Genomic DNA, 26,298 nt, shown 5'->3' with positions numbered 1-26,298 from the left:
CCATGATTCGAAACTAGTTTTAAAAATTTGCCCATGATCTATCTGTTTGATCATTGTATGTTTGAATGATACCACATTTGTACTATTTTTCTCAAAGATACACAAACACCACCTACACATAAATATATATATGTATATACATATGTACATATACGTAGATGTATAGAAAAAATAATATAATTCTTTACAATCATTTGATATAAATGGTAACCTACAAAAAGCAAAGCAATCAAGCAGACCACAACTTCCCTCCATATATCCCTCCCCATGATATGAAAAACTCATAGAAACAATATCTTCCCCAAGGGAAACAAGATGTTTTTATTTACATTTTGTTTAGCAAGACAGCTAACTTTGGGTATTCTCAAGGACTCAGGTACTACTTTTAATGTGTTTTTTTGCGGTATGTGAGCAAGGAAAGTATTGATTTAAAGTGGGGGCTGTGAGAATATAATCTTTCACTGATTTTTTTTTATATTGGTACGTAAACACTTTAAAAATCAGAATTAGACAGTACATTAATTGTTCTGAATAATTATGAATATTCTGCTCTAAATCTTGTAGGTGAAGCTTCTACTTGGGGCAAAGGAGCATATAAAGCTTTCAACAACCGTATCTTTTCCTTTGAGTCTTCATGCACGTACACTTTCTGCCGTCACTGCGTTGAATCTGGAGGAGATTTCAATATTGAGATCAAACGAAACAATGATAGTGAGATTGAAAAAATAATGGTTATAATTGACAGTAATTACATCTCTATTTCTGGTGATACCATTTTAGTTAATGGAGAAAGGTAAATGCTAACGTGTTTTGGATAAATGCTATAGAATTCTTTTAAGTAAATTGAGCCAAAAAAAGAAAAGAAAAAGGTTGAATGGGAAAGCGATGGTACTCTTTTCCTATTCTGATGTGTGTATTGATATTTTAAATAAATTCTTGGCCAGGAGTTTGGTGAATGTATAAAAATTTGATATATGTGGGATCATAAAATGTTATATTATATTTACTTCTACAACAAGGTGAAAAAAAGAGTGGTTCTATTGTTTGACTATTTTGAGTATCTAGATTCGGGGCAACATGTGTATTCAACAAAACTGTTAACAGAATATTTCAATTTTCATTTGTATGTTTAATACTAAATATAAATTTGAGGTTTTACAATGAATTGAAACTTTTATGTCAAGATTTTCAGAAGTAGCAATTAATATTTGGAAGGGATGGCATATCTGAATACTTTCCAGGATAAGAAAATGAGACTCAATACTTAACTTGTGAACATTTCAAATTATTTCATCATTTTTTCTTATACCAAACCGATGTGTGTTTTTTTTTGTTGTTGTTGTCCATTTCTCCAAAGACTCCAGATTTATTCACTGTTCCTTAAAAGTCTTTCCAATATTGAAAAAAAGCCATTGTATTTCTTCTTCTGAAATATGAAAAAGGAAACTTTAATATCTACTATCCAGTATATTTATGATACTAAATATAGAAACATGAATTATCAGAAAAACATGTTATAATAATACTATTGTTACATTTATATGTACTTGTATTTTATACTTTTCAGTGTACAGATACCATACAACAATAAGTTGATTCACATTAAAAAATATGGAGAACATAATGTCCTGAATAGCCGTAGAGGAATCTTGTCTTTAATGTGGGACAAAAATAACAAACTCTCAGTAAGTCCATCTATGATTTTCTTATAATCCTGTGCATTTTGTTCTGTGCTTTCAGTTATAAAAACAATATATTCTAAATATATTGAAAATAAGAGCTAAAGTTTACTGAGATAGCTCTATGTAGTAATTAACGTTCTAAGCCTTATCTTAATATTTCAAATACCTTGAATTACATACTATTATTAATCTTATTTTAAAGATGATGGAATTCAGAAGAGTCAGGCTAATAAAAGTTAAATATCCTGCCCAAAGACACATAGTAAGTTGTGGAATTAGAACCCATTCCAAATTTTAGAGCCAGGTCCTTTAAAAAGTGTCCCTGTAATACATCCCAAAGTAACCAGCTTAGGTAGAACTGAATATGAAGAGGCCCTATTCTTTGGTTTGGGTAAATTTTGTCTTGAGATATTTTCAATATTTTATAAATACATACATTTAAATTTCTTTTAAAGCTCACTCTTCACAAGCAATATCCAACGTGTGGTCTTTGCGGAAATTTCAACAGCACTCCAGGTAAGATTACTATGTATTATGTACAAGAAAGTTGCTTCCCAAACTAAAATTTTAAAGTAATTGCTTATATTTAGATAAATCTAACAACAAACAGTTTACATTTGTCTAAAGAACGAGAAATTATTAATATATATATACATATATATACGTACATATATATGTCATCAAGTCCATATTTAGCTTGAAAATGATGTGTATATGTAATGAATATTTTGAACCAAACATTGCTTTCTTTTTAAGGAGAAGATATCAATGAGCACATTGCCAATAGTAAAATTCCTGATGAATGTCCCAGGGCATTTAGTAAAAGCCATGAAAGTTGTCCAGATGGAGTACAGGTAAGAAATTTATATTTTATCTATCTAGTAGCAAATTTTAGCAATATTCCCCTTGATTTAAATTTAGATAGCCAACGTCTTTTTTAAGCATGCATACCTTCTTAGAATTCTGCAAATGCTTCCTCTCCAATTTCCCTGTGCTCTGTTTCTCAGCTTTAGTCTAGCTGTAGATGCTAAAACAAGTTTTCCTCCTAAAATGGTATGATATTTATTATATGTTACTGTGACAATTCCAATTTCCTTTGCATAGTATTTCAGTTTGTCTATAAACTGAACATGCTTCACCTCTCCATTATTATCTCTTGATGGATACTAACTTGACTCTTATAGTTTAGAAATTCATGTACTGTGAGCCCAACAACTACTTTTTGCTTTCACTCCCTTAACTTTTGACCCAGATAGTCTGTCTGAATTGTCCTCCCTCAGATCTTTTACCTTCTTTTTGAAAAAGTTGCACATAACCTTTTTGACTCCAACACTTAAAAATAGTCATTATTCACTCTGTGAATTTTCCACGCTGTTTAATTTTGTTATATTGAATTTGATAGATTAATTTGATGACTGAATGAATGTTCATATATTCCTATTTCAATCTAGAACAAAATTCTAAAGCTCAAGATATATATGGATAGAACAGACTTTTGTATTATTGACAATAGTTGTTACATTTATAACCACCTTGTCATCTTCTAGTAAAGCAAATTAAACCATGACAGTATATAAAAACACTTGCTATCTTCCTCGTGAAACCCTCCTTGACTTTTGCAGTTAGAATTACTTTCTCTTTACTGTGCTACTGTTTGCCACTCATTGGAACTTATGATAAGATACCATATGTAATAATTTCTCATGGTTTTTTTCATATGTCTTCTGTAAGATTATGAGTTCTGTGATGTTATATCCATTGTGGTAGTTGCTTGCTGAGTGTGAACTTACTTCTTTTTGCTTAAAAATGTTTATTAAATAAATATATAAATTTATGTTAACATCCATGCATACTTCATATGGGCCTACTATGTATAAGGTATTGTATTAAGACCAAATGATACAGAGTTGTATTTCTTATAATCAAGGAGCCTATAATTCAGCAAGAAAGATATACAAAGGATAATGGATGAAAAAACAATCTTTGAAGATTTTATTTTATTTCATTTTATAACTCACTTGAATATTAGCAGCAGTCTTAGATCTTAATTGGTGCAAATTGTGCATTTGTTTGACAACTGAAAATAAACATGTGTAAAATAGAAAACAGCTATGTGATAGTTAAAATACATTGAAATTTGAAGTTTTGGGGGTTCAATAATATGTCTTTACTTCCTTAACCAACATGAGAACAAATATGTTGTTTCCAGAGCAAACTCACATGGCCCCCATCAAGAAAGCACAGAGTCCCTGTGTTTTACTGTCATCTGTTTGCTCATCAAATATAGGCAGACTACCAGTTAAAAGGCCAGTATCTACCGTGTTTCCCCGAAAATAAGACCTAGCTGCTCTAATGTGTCTTTTGGAGCAAAAATTAATGTAAAACCCAGTATTATATTATGTTATACTATACTATACTATACTATACTATACTATACTATACTATACTATACTATACTATACTATACTATACTATATTATAGACCCGGTCTTATATTGTGGTAAAATAAGACTGAGTCTTATATTAATTTCTGCTTCAAAAGACACATTAGAGCTGATTGTCTAGCTATGTCTTAATTTTGGGGAAACTCAGTATTTATCGTGGTATCAATCATTTATCATCCAATCTCTGACATCAATGGATCTCTCCTTTTCTCACCCTTTCCACTTTCTTGAGTTCTAAACTTCATGTCAGCTTTAGAGAAATTTTGGATGAGTTGAGGTACAATTTTTGAAGTCGTTACATAGCAGTCCTAAATGCCAGAGGTAAAGTATTCTTGTAGGAGTAACTGTACCAACTATATATAATACTTCAAAACCCTCCAGTTCAACCAACACCCAACAACTCTCCCTATTAAAGTTGTAGAATACTATGCAAAACAAAACAAAACAACCCCCCCAAAACCTTCTGAATTTATCTTTTCCTAAATGTTCATTTGATTGTCATTTTTCTTATGTTTTAATAAAATCTCATGCTCTATTTTGTAGCACTGTAACAAAATTATTGAAACTTACTTTGAGAAATGTGGAAAGGTTACCACTTTATCCAATGACTACAAAATGATCTGCATTGATGAGTATTGCCAAAATAGAGGCAAAAATTCTACATGTGACACTTATTCCGAATTGTCACGCCTCTGTGCCTCAGATGGCCCCGGCACTTATGAATCCTGGAGAGATGATTCCGATGTGGCTTGTGGTAGGTGTTCCAATTTATTGTAGATTCCAAATCAGGAAGTTTATATACCACTTTAAAGTTGAACTATGTTTCGAAGTAATCTTCTCAGATGATTGTTAGCCCCTTAATAGATGATATAGTTTTCTCTCACATGTACTTTTGAGGACACTGAAGCACACATGGTAAAGAGACTTGCCACAGTTGCAGTGCTTTGTGTTAAGATCTTAATTAGGAACTTAATAGTCTTTACAATGAGTAAAATTCACTGGGAAAAATGAGTAATTTTGTAAAATTCTATAAAAACTCTGTAAAAAAAACTGGAAAGTTATCAAAAGTATATTGATTAGTACCTCTTTGCTTTCAAAAAGATTAATAAAACATAAATATGATCTTCATACAAATATAAATATACTTTCCACTTATGATTGGCTCAATCCGTATAAGTTAAAATACAAATAGAATATCAATTTCAAAGTATGATGAAATTATATTATGTATAATGTACAGTTTCTCCATATTAAATATTGTATCATACAATAATGCATGGTAAAATGGCATAATTTAGTTGTACTGAGGATCTTTAAATACTTATATCTTGAAAATGAGACTCAAAGAATATCATTTGAAAAGTTCTCCATTAGAATATTATGTATTTATCACATTTATTTCCTTCTAATTTCCATGCATACATATTTCTATATTTCTCCAGAAAAACCAAGATGCCCAGAAAAACATATCTACAAAGAATGTGGTCTCTCAAATCCTGCAACTTGTTCTAATGTGGCTCCTTTTCAAGACAGTGAATGTGTGAGTGGCTGCACCTGCCCAGAAGGTAATAATATTTACACAAAAACAACTCAAAATGAAGTGACTCAAGTTTAATGGAGCCTTGTCTGTAATGAGATGTTTAATAAATCCACCTATTCCTAATCCATCCTTCTGGCAAACTGCAGAGAAGGACCAGAGAGACCTTTAATGTTAACATGTTTTTCTATCTCTACAGTACCCAAGGGACGTGGTATTCTGCAGGTCATCCTGGAGTCCTATATTGGGCTCAGTAGGACTGCTCTGTGGCTCAGAACACTTGCCAGCTCTCAAACTTGGAGTAGCTAGTTAAATAGAAATTACCATTTTAAGTTCACGATTGAACTAAGAAGGACTAGTTCAAGAGTGATTTCATAATACACTGCTTGGGAATTTATTGATGTTTATATAGTTCTGAGATTGGTCTTATATAATGATTTTTAGGTTATCTATTGGATGATATTGGAGAGAAAGGGAGATGTGTATTAAAGGCTGAATGTCCATGTGAATCTAATGGAAAAGTCTATCAGTCAGGAGAAGTCCGAGAAGGTCCTTGTGGTTCTCAGTGGTATGTGTGCTTCTTGTTTACATTTTATTGATAGTGAAAAACTACTGATATTTTAATCTAATTGAAAATAATTCCTAAATCCACCCTTAAAATAAACTTTTCACAAATAAAAATCTGCCTCATTGGATTTCCTGTGTTGATATTTTGTCTTTTATTTTCGAGGAATGTTTAGTATGTTTATTATAAATAAGATGTGAGCTTTCTGTGTATCTTTCAAAGATAATGTTTTTCACTAACTGAAATAGTGTTTTGAATAGTAAACCAATTGGTTATTGCAAATACAGAGCAAAGAATAATACTAGAGTATGTTTATAATAATGAAGCAATAATTACGCTAATTACATATTTAATAAAATGAACAATCAGAAACAACCCAACACTTTCAAGTAATTTTTATATGAGGCTTCTTTGGTGATGATGTATTTAATCCAGAGTGGATTTGAATGTGCCAAAAGTTAGTATAGACTATTTCTCTTTTAATTGCATAGTTAGCTTGATTCCTCCTTTTAAGTCAGCAACAATATGCTGACCAGAGAGATTTATCTATTCCTCATTTTGTCTTTTCTCTGAAACTCCAAATTTCTATAAGATTCCACAGGACTTTTCTAGAAACATATGGTGTCCTTCTGGGAAAATAATCTGATCTATTATTTTTACTATAATATTTTCTCTATAAATAGGAAATGTTTTGTTAGTGTGATGATACTATATTAATAATTAAAAATAACAACAGCTATGATTTTTGAATGTTTATACTATTCTGTCCAAGAGAAATATAATGTGAGTCATAAATAGGACCCACATAAATAATTTCACATATTTTTAGTTGAAACATTTTTTAAAAGCAAAAAAAAAGCAGATAGAATTATTAATAGTTTTTATCTTATATTTTGTATATCCAAAATATTATCATGTCAACACAAAATTAGTATAAAGAGTTAAGGAGAGTTTTTACAATTTTTTTCATATTAAGTCTTCAAAGTCTGTATTTTATATTTACAGCCGATCTCAATCTGGACTAGCCACATTTCAAATAATCTATAGCTATATGACTGAACTGTATTGGACAGTGCAGGTCTACAATGTGATGTGTAGCAGGTGTTTTTATACTAACAGTGAAATGTGTTTCATTTAAACAAATTCATGAAATCCAGTTGACAAGTTTTTATGTTTGATGCAGGCAGAAGTTATTATTTTAGTCAATGGAATTCAAGTCTTCTGAAGTACCAAGATATCATTGTCAGTGAGACATTTTCACATAGCTGAGATAGTGGGTGGGGAATGAATAGGATCTAAAACTACTTAACTAAATGTCTTAGCTCAAGTTGTGATTTTTTTTAATGTTGTGATATTTATTCTTACTACTGAGATAACACAATTGATAACCTTTAACATAACCATTTTATTTTAACAGCACATGCCAAGAAGCAAAGTGGTCTTGCACTGAAGCATTATGCCCTGGAAGATGTAAGGTGGAAGGAAGTTCAATTACTACCTTTGATGGTGAAAAATATAACCATCCTGGAAACTGTTACTTTTTGGCCATCCATGTAAGTAATAGCCTAGAACACTTGTGAAAATGGATACAGGCACCACACTATATTTTAAACACTTTGAAACACAATCTTCACCTTCAATTACTATTTAAAACAATAAATAACAAACAGCCCTTCGATTAGTTGTTATATATTTCAGTATACCTTTTGTCACATATTGACAATCAATATTACTTATTCTCCTCACAAATGTGTACTTTAATAAGCAAACAAACAAAGCCCCTTTCATCATGAATAATTTTCTAAATACACTGGGTAATTATTTGTTCTTCTACTTTTCTTTGCATGTGTTCACTAGTGCCTCAAATGCAACTACCTTTCCTATTCCATGAAGTATCTTCATCATTATTCCTTTACATTTATTTTTATATGATACATTATATAATACTATATTATCAGTATGATATAGGTTGACCTTATATTTAAACTCTTTTCATTATTAACATTTTAAATCATTTAAATTTCAATAAAATTTTATTTTGTACCTTGTACCTTTAGCTAGCATGAGAATATATAACTTTATTTAATCTTCCTGGTAAGAAACAAAAATGAGCAAAATCTGTGACTCCTGAAATAAAGAGATATGGGTCAATGTCCAGTAATCAGAGAAATGTAGTTGCTGCTACTGAAAGTCAGTATGCCATCTCTTTTTTTCCCCCTTCTTTTTATGTTCTGCATGTAATCCGTGAGGACAGGAAATGGGCGAAGTGAGAGGGAAATATGCCAAAATACACGGAATATTTGCTTAGTTTAGAGATTCCTAGATCTTAAAATGAGAACTGGAAGTCAATGTTTGACATGACTTATATTACAGTTTCACAAATTAAATACCTCTCACATTGGATTTAAACAGACATGGATTATCCAGAGCATAAACAAGCTATATTGCCTCTAATTCCTATTAGTCTCTACAAAGTAGCACAAATCCCTTGAAGGAGAAGTAAAAAGTAAAGATAAAGAAAAAAATTGGTGTTTATGAAAACCCCCCGATCATAGACTACATAGATATAGCTGATGGAAGATCCTCAGACGATCTGTAAAGCTCTTGGCCAGGCCTAGACTATACCATAGACTTAACTAGGTTTCAATTTTCAGAGCAGACTGATTGTATGCAGGAATTGTGCATATTTAAAATGCAAACATGCATTGTGAATGAATCACATAGTAATAGCATATAATCAATAACATTTTAATAAACATTTAAATGAAATGCATTTTTTTTTTAACAGGATAAAGATTGGTCTGTGAGTGTTGAACTTCGTCCATGTCCAAGTGGTCAGTCAGGAACATGCTTAAATAGTGTTACACTCCTCTTGAATTCGGTAAGTCATCAGCTTCCTAAAGTTTATTCAGAGCACAATCAAATCAATTACTTCACAAATTCAGAGTTTTTGAGGTTGAAGAAGGCAGGCTTTACTGTAAATTAAAAGCACAGATAAGATTGTAGAGAAAATTGATAAAGTTTCTGGAAGAGCTGCATAGTTCCAAGGATCCTTAAATATATCAAAATTACCGTAGATATACAACTAATATGCTAATTACAGATCAATCTTATGTGCTTATAAAATTATTAAACTCTGAAAGCAATTATATTTGTTTAGAATTTTGTGTATTAGAAACCAACATTATAAATGGAAACAGACATAAATGAGTATAGAGAACAACTATCTTGGCCTTTGGCACTTACAAGCTGTGTGACCTTTGGAAATTCAAGTTACCTTCTAGGGTCTTAGTTTCCTCCTCTACAAATTGGGGATAAAGAGTTCTTTACAATCTTCCTTAAAGAGTTAGGATGAAAAACAATGATACGAAGTATGACAAATGCTTTAAAAATGTTCTACATTTTAGATACTTATAAGTTAATCCAATAAAATTAAACAAGTTGTTGTGGAACAGAATCTCAGGTTTATATGTTACACTAAAATGAATTAATTTTGTAAATTAAAATGAATTAACAATGTATCTTAAATTTTAGTCTGTTTCAGTTGACAAATATACTTTCAATAAAGATGGAACAGTCACAAATGACAATATTAGAAATCAAGGTCATTACTATTCAGGTAAGTGTAATAATACTTACATTTAATTTAAAAATAAATGTAAGCGATTCATTTATTCAATTTTTAAAGATGTTAAATATTACTGTTTTTAACAAGTATTAAAGACTAAAAGCATTTTAAGAAATTAAAAACTGTTTATGTTAATTATTGCTAATAATGTTAATAATTATTTTAACAGACAAAATACAGATATTCAAGGCATCTTCCTCATACTTTCAAGTAGAAACATACTTTCACGTAAAAATGCAAATACAAATTGTTCCTGTGATGCAATTATATGTTTCTATGCCACCTAACCAATTCACAGACACCGTAGGTAAGTCCTCCGCATATGCTTTTATTTCCCAGGCTCTAAGGTGACCATTATTTATTGTAATTTTCAATTGTCTCTAGATGACATTAAATCATAAAACATTTTACTTAACTTTATCTTCCATATGGCAGTAAAATAATTCCAGTTTGCTTCTTATAGTAAAGACAGCTTTATTAATTACAAAATCTATTCCCAAATGGTCCTTAAAAATTTAAACATTTTAAGGTTTTTAAATTAAGGCTTTTATGAAGTGAGACTTGATGATATATGTTATATATCACTTTGCTGATATGCATTACTAAGATTTTGATCTGGAGGAGAAAAAATAAAAATATTATAGACATAAATCCTCTGAAAATCATGTTTAAATACAAGTTACATTATAATTTGTCTTTTTACCAACAGATTATGTGGTCATATCTTTCACTGAGGTTTTTCCTATGATAGAAATCTGCTCTTACATGCTGTCATTGATGTTAAATAAAACAATTCTAGCCAAGGCCACAATTACTAATTTAAACCTTTTAAGCTTTTGCAATGTATCTATGCTTGAGAAGGTGACTTATTTACACATAGGTAAAGTATGTAACTCATGAGTCAGTAGGGTCCAGATAAGAAAGGCACATAGCCCTTAACATAATTCAAGTCTCCACACTGGACCTGTGAAAATGTGTAGTCATAAACCTCCTACTTGTAAGCGTACTTCCTGCTACCTTCTCAAAGAAGGTAAAGTTACAGCAACCGACAGGAAAAATACACTATTCATGGCAAATGGAATTTCAGTGTTCTTGGAATTTGACTAAAAGGGGGTATGAATCTGAAGTGTTATTAAATTTTATTTATATGCATAAAGACTAATCAAGGAATGCTTTCGGTAGCTTCTATAGTTTTCATTTGAAGAAAGAACTGAGACGAAGTAAGGACATGAATCCAAATGGTTGAGTAGGTAAGGAGATGTTAAACTTTGTTCTGTGCTCTTATACAGGACTCTGCGGTTCCTATAACAACAGAGCAGAGGATGATTTCATGTCAAGTCAGAATATATTGGAGAAGACGTCTCAGACGTTTGCTGATTCTTGGGAAATGATGTCCTGTCCTAAAGGAAAACCTACCTCATGCATCAGCATAGAACAAGGTAATGCTGATTGAATGCCAAACTCTGTAATTAAATACGTGTTGTTAGGAATTATGTACTTATTCTTGCAATAATATGAGACTATCACATAACCCTGATTTTAATGAGTATTTGCTGTACTGTCCCAATTTCAGAGGAAACAGCAGAGAAACAGTCTGGCTGACTGAGGGTATTCCTAGAAAACATACCTTTCACTGGGGGAGGGTGGATCATCTCAGTTGTCTTTTTCTATACCCACTCTTTCCTTCCTTAAACAGTTTCTCCATAGTTATAGAATAATAGAGTTAGAGGAGGCTTTACAGATTATTTGAGTTGTTATTCTTTCCTATTAATTTAGTCATGGAAGTAATCATTGATTAAAATAGACTGACTCAAAGTGCTGAGCCACTTGATAATAGAGCTATGGCTAGATCTAGGTCTCCCAACCACTGCTATGGTAAATATTAGTTACACCAAACCCCAAACCTAGATCTTAAGAAAATTGTATACTGGTGACAGGAGTGAAGTGGCAGTGGTGTGGTGGCTTCATTTACCCACTTCTCATAACTTAGACAGAAATGTGTATTTTAAATTAAATGGCACATAAATAAATGATCTGGTTCCTTTTTTCCATATATATATAATTTCAGAAAATAGTTAACTGATTTAATACAGAAGTCCAAAGCTAATAAAGACTTTGCCTTTTACTTTAAGGTGTTTCTGATTATATCATGTTATTTTTATATATACTGATAACAAATTCAATTTATTATAGCAAAACACTTCAAAAACATAATTGTTTTAATAAAGATAAAATTCTATTAAAAATTTACACTTTTTCTTTCAATTAAAAAATTATGACATTAATGATACAAATTTTGGTTGCATTAATTTTCTTCCAGAAAATTTTGCTGAAAGTCACTGTGGAATTCTTCTTGATGCAAATGGGCCTTTTGCTTCCTGTCATCCAGTTGTGAACCCTAAACCATATCTTGAGGTACATGAGAATCTAACATTAACAGCTTTTGGGGGAAATACTTTGATAATATCAAAAGAAATGTGTAGATACTAAGAATTTTCAAATAACGGCCATTGTCAGTAGATTAAGGTATGTTTAAATTTAACATTGAATTCCACTGTTTTCTTCAATTGTCAAATATACCAACTCTGATTTTTAAAATTGATATAAAAAAACCCCAAATGAAAAAAATCTTGAATAATTTTCTTTCTGTTTTTTTCTAAGTTACTTGAAAACCCAGTTAATAATTGATTTGCTATTTTGCATATTTTTGAAAACAAATATTTCCAAAAGTTTCAAAGACAATTTGTTTTCAGGGAAGAAGAGTGATTATGAACTCAAGTCATTTACCCAGTTTACCTGTTCTTCTGAATATTTTCATAATGTCATATGAATTTGTTTCTCATTTTAAAGGAATGCAAAAAATACACTTGTACTTGTGAAAACAGTCAAGATTGCCTGTGTACAATTTTAGGCAACTATGTGAAAGCATGTGCTGAGAAGGAAACATACGTAGTGGACTGGAGAGCTGGACGATGTGGTAAGCAGAATGGATGCTTTAGATAACTCTATTTCCTTCTCAATTTTACTATAGTTTGTGTGTGTGTGTGTGTGTGCATGCATGTAGGCACATGTATTTACAAATTTCTACTTGGTTCTTTCAAAGATAATTTTCTGCTTTTGATAGAGAACAGCTTGGTAATTGCCAGAGGTAGTGGGTGGGGATTGGGAGATATGGGTGAAGGGGGTCAAAAGGTTAAAAAAAAAAAGTATTTCCTAGACCTGGGAAAGGGAAAATGAGCTTCAAGCATCAGTATGGCGTTATGGAAGCCAGTAGAACATTAGGCAGCAAGAATTATAAAAATCTTCATCCTCCCTGGCACTGCATTTACACTTTTGAGGATTTATCTTAAGGAAAATAATAATTTAAAAAAATATTAATAATGGATATTTCTGTTCCCCAATTTTATTGATTGGTCAATATCCATGTCCTCTTCTTTTTGTAATAAAATTCTGATATTCCTTTGGGAATCTACCCCATCTTCATTGAAGTAAATCTTGTTGGAACCACCATTAAAGTACCCGTACTCCTGAAGGACTTGGGGTTAGCATGTGATTTGAATAAGACCACTCAGTGACCACCCCCACTCTACTGAATATGTATATTTGGGCAATCCTTGCATTTTTTACTTCTTGATTTATTTTTTATCTCAATTTAATATATTCATATGTAAACAAGAACAGAATATATATGTATTTATATATAAATATGTATCTGTTCAATTATTGTTTGCTGAAATTTAAGTAATGTTCTGACTCCTACTGTATTTTAAATGATAGTCAAATATTAATAACTTACTTTGTAACAAAATAAAAATAAATCAGTAAATTAGAGGATCAGCTATCATATTTCTTAAACTTTATTTTAAAGTATGTATTACACTATTGGAATGAGACTTTAGAAAGTACTTGATTTCCAAAAAGAAAAAAAGAAATACTTTGTAGGAACATATCCCTTGTAGATCATACTTAATACCCCATAGCTTATATCCAGTCAATCAATAAGGTCTGTCAAGTTTACCTCACAAATTTCTCTCAAATCCATTCACGTATCTCCATCTTTACTGCCATCAACCTAGTTTAAGAAATCATCGTTTTTCTTCTCCTGTGTGATTGCAATAGCCTCCTTCAGTATTGATTCCTGGTTCTCTCTACTCCATTTTCTACAGAGTAATCAGTGTAATCTTTAAAGTAAAACCAAATAAAACTAACCTGATCATGTGATACTCTAGTCTAAAACAAGTCAATGGCTTCTCATCACTCTAATGCTAAAGATCAAACTGCCTAAGTGGGCCCTGAAAGGCCTACTGCTAATTCTGTGTCTGGGCTTATAGCTTCTATTCTTTTATTTGCTTTTTGAAAGACCTTTCCTCTCTTTAACTTAGGTTGTTCCCCAGACTTAGAATTCTCTTTCTCTAGACTGCCTTCTTGTTGTCCATCTACTGCTTCCCTTCACTAAGTGCAGGTCCCCAGTTGTGCACACTTAGAATTCCCATCTTGCTCCTTCATAGCATGTAACACGATTGTCCTTCCCCCAGGAATATAAACCACTAGAGAGCAGTGTGTCACCAATCTTGTTTATGGGCTTTATCCCTAGCAGAACGTATGGTGACGTCTCAATATTGACTGAAAAAAAAATGAACAACTACTTTTTTCTTGATTATTTATTACCTCAATTATGAATAATTCACTATAATATCTATAAGCATCAAGTTGAAGTGAAATTGCTATATTTTCTGGATAGATAACATATTTACTATTTTTTGTCCCTATCCTACAGATCATTCTTGTCCAAGTGGCCTAGTTTTCAAGTACAATGTAAAAGCCTGCAATAGTTCTTGCCGCTCATTGTCAGAGAGAGATAGGAGCTGTGATGTAGAAGATGTTCCAGTTGATGGATGCACTTGCCCCGATGAGATGTACCAGGACAATGAAGGAAATTGTGTCCCCAAATCCCAGTGTGACTGCTATATAAATGATGAGGTCTTGAAACCAGGCAAACTCATCGAAATTGATGATAATAAATGGTATGGAGATTACATATATATATATATGTTATGACTTTGAAATCCAGGGACTGTCCCTTTCAGAGAAATAGTCTTTTGCTAGTATGAAGTCTTCTTTAGAGATGTCATATATATATATATATTTTTTTTTTTTAATTTTGTATTTCTTAGTAAGGTTAGATATCGTCCGCTTTAACCTGGAGTATTCACTGCATCATCATGGCTATACTTGATTTATCCTATTCTTATTTGGTTTTAATACCAGTAAAAAAAGTATTCTAGCAGCTCCTACGTGCAAACAATGCAAAGTAATTTCATATTCAGACAATATTTTCTAGTAGTCACTCAATATTCATTGTCAAACAAATGCGTATTAAATGAATGTCTACACTGTGCCAGACCTCGTGCTGAATGCTGAAGTTATGAAGATAGATGAATACTGTTTTGCACTCACAGAGTAAATAGGGTGCTGGTGGCGAGGATTTTGTATACTTGTATACTATAACATGGCACAGAAAAGGCCAGTGTCTACCTGTGGAGATAAGGAAAACTTCTCAGAGGAGACCAGCATTTGAGTTTTCCTAAGGATGAATCTTTTTCCAGAAAAAATTGGGGTGTGAAGAGTGATTTTCAGTAGAGTAAACAGAATGCACTAATGTAGGAAATGCTTGAAAATGTATTGCACAGGTAGGTCATTGTTGCATGGGATTGGGTTGAAAATGTAGGCAGTGGTCAGGCCATGCTCAAGAATTTGAACTTAGTTCCTGGGCAGTAAGGGTTAAAGAATTGTGACTTCATAATGGCTAAGGAGGTTGTGGTTTCTGGCAAAGTAATTTATGGGGCAAAGTCATTTATCCATATGTCTAATTACATAAATAGATATAGCAATTCTTAACAACATAACTGCAAAATGAAGTAGCCATTCCAAAACTCTCTGGATGCACCTTCTATGTTTTCTTTGGTTCCATTAAGCAATCATTTAGCAATGAATGATATTTCTTGGCCATTTAAAAGAAAAGCATAGTAGCAATCCTTTTCCTGCAAAGCACACACAACATTCAGTTAAGGTTTGATAATGATACTTTCTCTGCACATGTTGGAGAATCAGTAGATTACCTTTTAAATACAACAGGCTAGCACCTCCAAATGATGGTTCCCTTCAGCACAGCATTACCCTATTTCAGACCCCTGTGAGCTCTTACTGGCACTACTGTGATTGCTAATGTGGTTGTTCTTTGCCCTGTATCTCTCTGTCTCTGTCTCATGTTTCCTCACTTCCACTAGAGTATCTAACCTAAAGCACTATTCAATTTGTGCCACTTACGTGCTCAAAAACATTAATGATGACAGTTGCCTGAAGAACAAAATCAGACTTGCATGTCACTTAAGGCCATCTGAAATATTGCCCCAACTTACTTTTACCACTTCTCCCTATTACGCATTCTACCTTCAATCCAAACAAGTCATTGGAATATACATTGTTCTTTCCTGCATCACAGCTTTGCATTTTATCAGCAGTACCTATTGAGTCTAACTCATCCATCAATATCCAGGCATATTTTCCACGAAGTTTTCTTTGATGTCTACACAACCTTATTTGTACATTCCTATAATATGTACAAGTCTGTATCTTATGATTCAGTTCATTCTCATGTTCTGGGGCATTATGTCTCATTCATCTAACTACTTGCAATGAAACAGGTGGTTTATGAATGAGGGGTTCAGGTGGCTGTGATGATGTATTAAGATATTGTCACTGAAATGTGATGTTTAAATGTATCATTTTCTTTTATTTCCAGTGTCTGTCGAGATGGGATTCTTCTTTGCCAGACTCCCATTGATTTAACCCAACGTAAGTGTTGAAATCATGATGCAAGTTGAAGATATTCTGCTTTGGTTAAAATAAACAGATCAAGAAGGCCTTGATGAACAATGGCTTTCTTTATCTTACAGAGACTTGTTCTGGAGGGGCTGAATATGTGGACTGCAGTGATCCTAAGGCACAGAGAAGAGTTGACAGTTCATGTAGCACTCGGAACATGCCTAATTTTGATGTAAGTGACATGGCATTAGAGTTTAGCTCTGTAAAAGGGCAGAATAAAATTAAAATGTCAATGAAAAATAATTATAAGATCATATTATTTATTGTGTGTTATTCTGACTTGTTAAATATTAACGCTAAATGTATACTTGGTGTATTTATCTATTATAAATTAATGTTGATAATGTGATGTGTTTGGAGCCGTGCCTCATTGTGTATATTTTATACTTATCTCTGTAGGGAAACTTGCCTTGCAAACGTGGGTGCTACTGTCCAGTAGGAATGGTTCGCAATTCTAAAGGGAACTGTGTCTTTCCTGATGACTGCCCATGCTCTTTTGGTGGACGAGAGTATGAACAAGGAAGTGTCACCTCAGTGGGCTGCAACAAATGGTGCGTAGTAAAGGATTATTATTTATTTTGGATTTAAAAAGTGCACAATCTGCTCTTATTTTTATGAGAAAGAAGAAGTCATATTTTGGGATATTTCCAAAAATAATGGTCAAATGCAGTTAGAAAAAAAATGCTATTTCTTTAAATAGAAAGTTACATAGCATATTATATATGATGAACATCATGAAGTATAACGACGACAACTGCAAAATTTACATCAATAGAAAACATTGTTTTGTGCTTCTTTACAAAAGTAGTATGAGTATATAGATCTTGGAATAGTATAATTACCACACTCTGTCATTGCTTTATTTCAGCATTTGCTTAAAAGGATCTTGGAGCTGTACGCAAAATGAATGTCAAACTACCTGTCACATCTATGGGGAAGGTCATGTTCGAACTTTTGATAGGAAAAGTTACAGCTTTGATGGTCTCTGCCAGTATTCATTTGTTGAGGTAATTACAAGTGTGTTTTATCACAATTTTCCTAAATTTCTTACTTATTATTTATTGTGGATGAACTCTGGCTCTACCATTTTTCAGGTGTGTGACTTGGGCACGTTCCTTAACCTTTCTGTGTCTCAGTTTCCTTATCTATAAAATGGGGATGGCAATTGCCTCTACTCAAAACCAAATTAGGGGAAATATTGGAGCACATGCTAAGTGCTTAATAAAAGTTAGATATTACAATTATTTTAAGAACAGCACAATCAGCAACGATGACAGCATTTTATGAGAGCTTCTTTGCCAAGCAAATTTACATATTTTACTACATTTAATCATTATAATACTAAAAGGCTGATATTATTCCTATGATTCAGATAAAGAAATTGAGGTTTACAGAGGATAAACTACAAAAATTACTAAGTAGACAATACCTTATTCAAACCTGATCTGTCTGATTCCAGAGTTTATGCTTATTACATGCAATTAAGCTGCTTCCTCCATAAGAGGAAGATACATTTGGATTGTTTTGTATGTATGCATTAGTTTTGATTGAATATCAAATTTCCTATAAATCACTGAGGAAAAAAAATCCACTTTTAGCTATTTACAAGTCCTAGATATAACTCTATGAATACAAACATATAATTTAAACACTTACATATCCATGGTGTAATTCTAAACTTGTATAAAAGTAATGGGAAAAGGGCTGAGTCAAAGCAAGTTAACTACCTTGGCCTCAGCCAAATGCAATTAAACCATTATGTTTCAGAAATTTCCCTAATATAGTATATCGTAATTTACTGAGTTTAAGGTATCACTGACTGAGAAATATTTGATACAAATGTTATAACTAAGTTCCATGTCCCTGATATTAATAAACATATTATAACTTTATTTTTAAAGGATTATTGTGGTCGTGAAAATGGCACATTCCGTATTTTAACTGAAAGTGTCCCATGCTGTGAAGATGGGCTCACATGTTCAAGAAAAATAATAGTTACTTTACAGGTATAGTGCTATTTCCCTTTATTTACTGTCTTTTTCAGATTATGAGTGACCAAATAAAACTGATGTAAGCCTATCTTTTCATTTACAGGATCAGAATGTTATCTTGCAAGATGGTAAAGTAACAGCAATCAAAGCTCCAGAAAGTAAGGAATGTGAACTCAGTGGAAATGCATATTCTGTGCATACCGTTGGCCTGTACTTGATTCTGAAATTTTTAGCTGGAATAACCATAATTTGGGACAAAAACACAAGAATGTCTGTTATTTTGGATCCACGCTGGAATGTATGTATATTGCTAATAAGTAATTCAATTGGGAAACAAAATCATTTCTGTTACTGAGAGTTAGAGACATACTTATAGGTGGAAAGTGGGAGAATGGTAGTCTCTGTTGTACAATAAGCGCTCCATATCTATTTAACCTTTGCATGAAATATTAAATGTAATAAAGATGATAGAATCTGGTGAAAAATAAATGCAATAAACCTGAAGTATTCTAGTTTATCCATATTTGGCTGTTTGAGATTATTGCATAATTCAATTTTGAAGTAGTTGGAGTATATATAGAAATAAATGTATTGCTGGGAGCAAATGTTCTAAGAAACTGAGAGTATACTCATATATAATTTGAAGCTAGTGAATATAATTATTTTAATTCTTAAGGCATTTTCTTAGTTAATACTAGATCATCTTATGATATAGGATGTCTTGAATTAAACAGGATCAGAATCTTATCCACAGATTCTTGTTTCCTTCCAAAAATTGAAATTTAAAATAGACTCATGATATATAACTCTGATTATATATAATAATTATTATCTATCATCTACCTATCATCTGTCTCTATGTATATCCCTAGTGCAGCTCACTTTATAAATTTCCCTTTCTGATTCCAACTCTCTCTCTATATCTGCATGTCTACATATCTATATCCACAACTTACTTGTTAATTTCCCTTTCTGATCTGTATAGGGCAAAGTTTGTGGTCTTTGTGGAAATAGCAATGGTGATCTCAAGGATGATTTCACAACAAGATACTCGTCAGTCGCTGCTGGAGCACTGGAATTTGGAAATAGTTGGAAAACAAGTCAAGAATGTTCAAACACAGTAACTCAGACTTTCCCATGCGACTCAAACCCCTACTGTAAGGCCTGGGCTGTGCGGAAATGTGAGATCATCCGGGACAGCACCTTCAGAGACTGCCATAACAAGGTAGCACTACTCTGAAAGCATGGACCTCCACAGGGTTTGCTCCCAGAGACTCATGTGCTGTCCTCTACCTAGGTGGACCCCAGTGCTTACTATGATGCGTGTATCGAGGAAGCCTGCGCATGTGACATGGAAGGGAAGTACCTGGGCTTCTGCACATCTGTGGCTATGTACGCGGAGGCATGCAGCGCTGTTGGAGTCTGTGTCAAGTGGAGAAAACCCGACCTCTGTCGTAAGTGAAATCCATGTATTGTTGTTCGTTAACAACATAATTAGATATAATGACTTTGTTAGATAATCAACCTTCCTCTCATATTTTCTATAAAACACACATTCTTGATCCTCGAAATGTTTTAAAATGTGTTATATGATGGTGGAAAAAAGTATCTATTTAAAAAAATATAGCACCTGGCATAGAACATCAAATTCAATTTCAAAAGTTCTTATGTTCAGAGGGGAAAAAAAAATTGAAGACTGATGGAGAATACTCACTCAGATTCAGAGGAACAATGAACTATTTACCTGTCTTGTTATAGTCATATATCCTTAAACATTTACCTCATATATTACTTTTGATGGAAATCCTCACACATTATCTTGAAAACTTTTATAGAGCCCTATTCAAAATAAACTATACAATAAATGTAAACTGAATCTTGATGTATATAGAAAGTGGTAACTTCAATAGAAATCAGTTAACTCTTTCTTTTAAAGGAAGGTATTATGAAAGAAAATATGACAAATGAGAAACGTCGAGATTGAATCTGCATTGCATTCAGTTCATTATGCACAGCATTATATTATATTGAAACCTTCAGTTGCCTCATTTGGGAACTGTTGTTTACATATTAAAGAAGTCTAATTTTTCCAGAGACTTAGTTTTCTAATTTAAGCTTGAATCTAGGCTATGGCTCTAACTATCTCAAAATAGGAAAATTAATGTTACTTTTCCACCTCAAACCTAAATTAGTGTGAGATGTCAAAGTTAAGTACTGTCTTGATTCTATATGCTTCTCTCTTTTTTTCTGAGCTATTTTAGCTTATAAGGCAATTTGATCAAAGCCAAAGGAAGTTGATAAGATAGAATGATATATTTTTAGGTCTGTTTATTGTTACTATCATTCAAAATCCCTTTTAAAAATGCTTTCAGAAACGAAAGGTGAAAATTGTTATATAATTAATGGAAGTAATTTGATATAATTTAATTATAGCTGTCTACTGTGATTATTACAACGCACCTGGAGAATGCAGCTGGCATTATGAACCTTGTGGTACAGTGACTGCAAAGACATGCAAAGATCGAGTTATTGGCCAGAAATTTTCTGCACTTTTAGAAGGTAAGGCAAATTTTAATAATATCCAAAGGGTAGTGCAAATTATATTGATATTTAAAACTGGAAAATGTTGTCAGTTTCTGCCAATTTGGTGTCTTATATTTTGTAATTTAATGAATAGTTATCTTTATTGTGACATTAATATTTCTGCATCAGACACATTTTTTCTGGACATAAGTTATGTGTTTAATAGGAGATATATATATATAGAGAGAGAGGAAACACAATCCCATTGCTCATTGTCATTCTTAAGGATGTGATATCGTCTTGCTATTATCTACTTTAGTTAACGGAATCATATAAGTAACTTTATAAATATTCTATATAATATAATGCAGTATGATCAATTTCAGTAAATAGAGACAAACTGCAGGTCATTTTTACTCACAGGTTGTTATGCTAAGTGCCCAGACAATGCTCCTTATCTGGATGAGAACACCATGAAATGTGTCAGTTTGTCTGAGTGCAGCTGCTTCTACAATGATGTCATACCAGCAGGGGGAGTGATCCAAGATAACTGTGGAAGAACATGGTACATTCTCTACTACCTTTCCAATAAGCAATTCTGTTTCTTTCATTTTCATTTAAGATATATATATATATATATATATATATATATATATATATATACATATATATATATATATATATATATACACACACACACACACATATATATACACGCATATATATATAGTATACAATTATATACATACATACACATATGTATGTATATAATTTTAACACTGTTATTTTTAAATAAGGCCAGCTTTAGGTTTAGTTTCACATTAGTTAAGATGGTTATTTTGTGTTTTCAGTAAATTTACATATCAACAAATGGTTTGTTAAATCTTATACTTAATAATGCAAAAGACAGAACAGAATTTGTTACTGTAGTTTTAGGTAAAAAGAAAGCTTTAATTCTATAAATGAAAGGTCATGTTTATAGGCTTTCAGACAGTGACATGGAAGCAAAGAGGTGATGTCTATACTAGAGCAGCATGGACATCAGTAACATCATGTTTGAAACTGAAAATGTAAGAACTAACTTTACAGCTTGACTGAAAAGCATTCCTTTAGGTCCCAGGAACACCTCACTGAAATAGATTAGAAATAACAGTACATGAAAAAACAAGCAATTTCAATCAATGTCAGGCTCTTGGGGAAACAATTATTTATTGTTCTCTTATTTGGTTGTGTCTTAATTTTCACTGTTAGAAATTTGTTGTTTTAAATTTGGAAGATGTATGTCATTTGGAGTTAAAATTTTAACCACATTCTTTTTTTTTTTTTAACTTTAATTTTCAGCTATTGCATTGCGGGAGAGTTGGAGTGCAGTGGTGAGTCATTATATTTTACTCTAATTGATTTTGGAAAGGTGAGATAAAGGTTTGGGATCTTTCCTGACCATCAACAGCAGAAGAGTAGGTACTTCATGCTTTAGACTGCCCCTCAGTGAACTGAGCCGATTCCATTACAGTGTATTGTGTTGAATCACTTCAAAACCAAGGCATTTCAAATTGGCAGATGGGGCAGTTCTCCTGCTGCGTGCCTCCACCTATCTGTAGGTTCTGGGAATTAAGGGAATGAGACATCAGTCCAAATGGTTTAATAAAGAGATGGAGTGGAAGGTGAGGATTAATATAGATAGACTTAAATAATTGAAGAATTGCTCATAAGCAACACATATCTCAAAAATAAATCTCAATGGCTCCAAAAGAATATGTGAACTACTCCTTTTTGTATTAGAAATTGTAAAAAGTAAAATAAAAGTGACAGATAACTAATAGATAACTTGTGATTTAAAAGTTTTTGTGATTTTGCATGTTTGTTAATAATAGTATTTATGATTATTTCAGAAATTGCTTCTACGAATGCAACATTTACAGGTAAAATCATCATGTTTTAAATATGTATTATTTCTGATTTCTTTTTGTGAATAATTTTTTTGTAATTTCACATTAATCTGTGCCAGTAAAAGATACTCTGGTAAATCTGCTGATACAAATTTCAAATTAAAATTGACAAGTTAGTGGAAAATATGTCAAAATATTCTTTCATTATAGTTATGTGAATTAAGTTAGGAATATGATTAGAACATATAGTAGGCATTGTATGCTTATTAGGTAAATATCATAACCCAAAGTTAGACATTTTTAGATAATAATTGAAATAAGTGGCATGAAACAGAAGTAAATATAGTCTTCCATGAAGTAAACATTTTAAAATGATCGCACTGGGAGATAATTTGAAAACATAGAAATTAATTTGAAAACATAGAAATACAAAGTTAATCATTTTTCTTAACTCATGTTTTTGCTCTGAGCTCTAAGGGCATTTCAGTTATGTTCATTCCAGAGAGTGCTGGGCAAAATGCAGTTTACTTTAATTTGGGACCTTTAATTTACTGGCAATATAAGTACACTTAGAGTTGCCTTAGTATACTTACATATTTGTGTCTTGTGTGATTCAAGGAGAAGTTTTATTTCCTGTTGGTTAATATTTGGAGATGGTGTCAAATGAGAGATATTACAGTAAATTGGAAGCCTTCCGTTCTGATAATTAAGGTTATGTGATTATCTATAAAATGCTATTTAAATTTTAATTTTTACCAGTCACTTACATATCACATATCAGTGTTCAGAACCTTATTTCTTGGTCCATAAATAGACCTTACAAAGTTCCTATGAAATTTTGGTTAAGGGGTAATAACAGAAAATAATTAGTTATTTTTGGTGGACATGAAATAAATACATAATATTGTTTTGATTTCAATGAAAGATTGCTTTGTCACTTAATCTCTGCACACAATTTCAGAAATTCATATTTAGTTTATAGCAACTGGTTTCTTGAACTAAATTTCCCAGCAAAAATTATTCAAGTATTTTATTTTCATAAATATTGTCTTTCCTAAACAGTTACTACTACAACAGCTACTTCCATATTAAACACCGAAGCAGGTAAATCAATGCTTATTTGTTTTTTTAGCTTCTAAATTTGAAGCAAACTGAATTTGCAATTCAGGTATTTTGACCCTATTTTCAAATGTGTCATTCTCTACTTATTCATCTTCTAAATGCCCAATAGTAAGATCTAGAGCCAATTCTCACTTTGGTGAAGAATGTCTTCCCTATTCAGAGGTTATGTATCCTACAAAGAATATTCCACATGCTACTAATTTGGTGAAAGGGACTGCTGAAGAATATTTTATGTTAAATTCTTTGAAAATAATTTACAATTTCTCTTTTACTAACAACAAGGAATTTTAACATTAATTGAGTGGTTTGTAATTAAATCTGAGGCCAATATAGCACAAAAGTAGTGTATTGAAATGGGCAAACATCTGATAAATTTAACTGTTATATTTAATAATTTATTTGCATTCTAGAGATATCTAAAAATGTCTTTCAATACCATTTTAACATATATTTCCAAATGTTTGTCTCCTCCATTGTTTAGCAATTGCGCTGGTAACCAGCAGCTCAGGTACAGGTAAGCCTTAATCTCAACCACACCTTAATCAAGAGGGCATTAAAAAAAAAAAGAAAGAAAGAAATCCAAAACTTCCTTTTGTAGTACTTTAGCAGTGGCATTTTTAGGGGAAGTTTTATTGCTTGTTTGTTTTTCGCTTTTCTTTTTGTTCTTTTTAAAGAATGTTTTAGAGGAAGATGTTGGGGAAAATATTGTACAAAATAACACATTTTTTGACCTTTTACTTTGTGGTCTATGGATTTTAAAACTTCAATTTCACATTTTAACATCTATTCACTTGTATGATCAAATTTCTCTGAAACATTCATTTCAGTTTGATCCATTTTATATATGACCTTAGATATTCTCAGAAACATAATTTTACCTCTAAACAAAACTTATTTTTCCCATTGTTTTCTTTAATTCAGCAACTTTCATTCCAGAGATTGCAACATCGAGCAGTGAAACAATAGGTAGGTGAATTAAAAAGCCTATAAATTTACAAAGTTTTTAATATGTATTCAAATTGTTTTTTTTGAACTTACATGTATTAGATTTAACATACCCACTCACCTATATGTAGGACTTTTTCTTCCTCCAACTGAACACTATTTCTCTCCTCCTGTTATTTATTGCTTTCTTCTAGTCTTTATATGTGTATTTAAATCTATGATATTTTATGGAGACATAATTGGCATGTAACATTATACTAGTTTCAGGTGTACAACATAATGATTCAGTATTTGTATATATTGAGGAATGATCACCACAGTAAGTCTAGTTAACTTCCTTCAAGTCACAGACCATGGTTTGCCATTCTTGTATTCCCAATTGCACCTTGTCCCAAGCTACATTAGTTACTATTCAATCAATCTTTATAGAATAAAGGGATGACTCCTTTTTCTGTGTCCCAAATTCATACATCAGGTTTTTATTTTGGCACAGAATTTCTGGTGAAGGTTAGACTATTGGTTAGATATTATTTATACTGATAAATCTTACAATTTATACATTTCACTCATTAGAGCTAGTATTCCTCTCTAGAATACAAACTTTTAAATTATAATTTTATATCATGATGTAGAATTATGACTATAATTTTTACTACTTTGTTATTCTTAACATTGTCTGATTTATTTGGTAATTAATATATGCTTATATTCAAAGGGTAAATATATATGTTAAAATATCAGCCATCAGAGGGTGGAATATCATTAAAAATGCCCAAACTTATATGTTTAATTCTTATCAAACTCTTTCTTATGTTGAATATCATTAGCAATGCTAAGCACTACTGGCTCTTTCAATGTAAATCTTGGAAAGACTAACACATTTCAGAAATATTTTTCTCTTTCTATAATTGTAAATTCATTTTCTGAGCCTTAGTGACAATTTCATCCCAATAGTTCTCTTTGTTGTTTCATATGCACTGCAGAATAATTTTTTAGCCACATATTATCTCAGTCATAAGCAGTGGACTGAATTCCTGATTCTCAGCCTGGTTCTGTTTCTATTATGAATAATTTGGTTTAGTTATAT

General features: G+C 31.9%; 1 protein-coding gene across 1 annotated transcript; it reads left to right on the top strand.

Annotated features, from left to right (window-relative positions):
- Positions 1-33: 33 nt before the first annotated feature.
- On the top strand, positions 34-25,240 carry LOC109449604 (mucin-19). Its single transcript, XM_074324901.1, has 30 exons — positions 34-55; positions 565-793; positions 1,568-1,685; positions 2,138-2,198; positions 2,439-2,536; positions 4,670-4,880; positions 5,569-5,691; positions 6,108-6,231; positions 7,646-7,781; positions 9,017-9,109; positions 9,763-9,847; positions 10,026-10,163; positions 11,146-11,295; positions 12,177-12,271; positions 12,707-12,833; positions 14,634-14,880; positions 16,659-16,711; positions 16,813-16,913; positions 17,141-17,292; positions 17,610-17,748; positions 18,643-18,747; positions 18,836-19,030; positions 19,718-19,957; positions 20,030-20,186; positions 21,166-21,291; positions 21,679-21,820; positions 22,597-22,628; positions 23,148-23,177; positions 24,207-24,248; positions 25,188-25,240. Exons 1-30 carry the CDS (start codon positions 34-36, stop codon positions 25,238-25,240), a joined length of 3,624 nt encoding a protein of 1,207 aa, XP_074181002.1.
- Positions 25,241-26,298: the final 1,058 nt, after the last annotated feature.

Source organism: Rhinolophus sinicus, linkage group LG02 (assembly GCF_036562045.2).
Source record: "Rhinolophus sinicus isolate RSC01 linkage group LG02, ASM3656204v1, whole genome shotgun sequence".
NCBI lineage: Eukaryota > Metazoa > Chordata > Mammalia > Chiroptera > Rhinolophidae > Rhinolophus > Rhinolophus sinicus.
The sequence above is the reverse complement of the archived record's forward strand: the minus strand, read 5'-3'. Positions and strand labels throughout refer to the sequence as shown.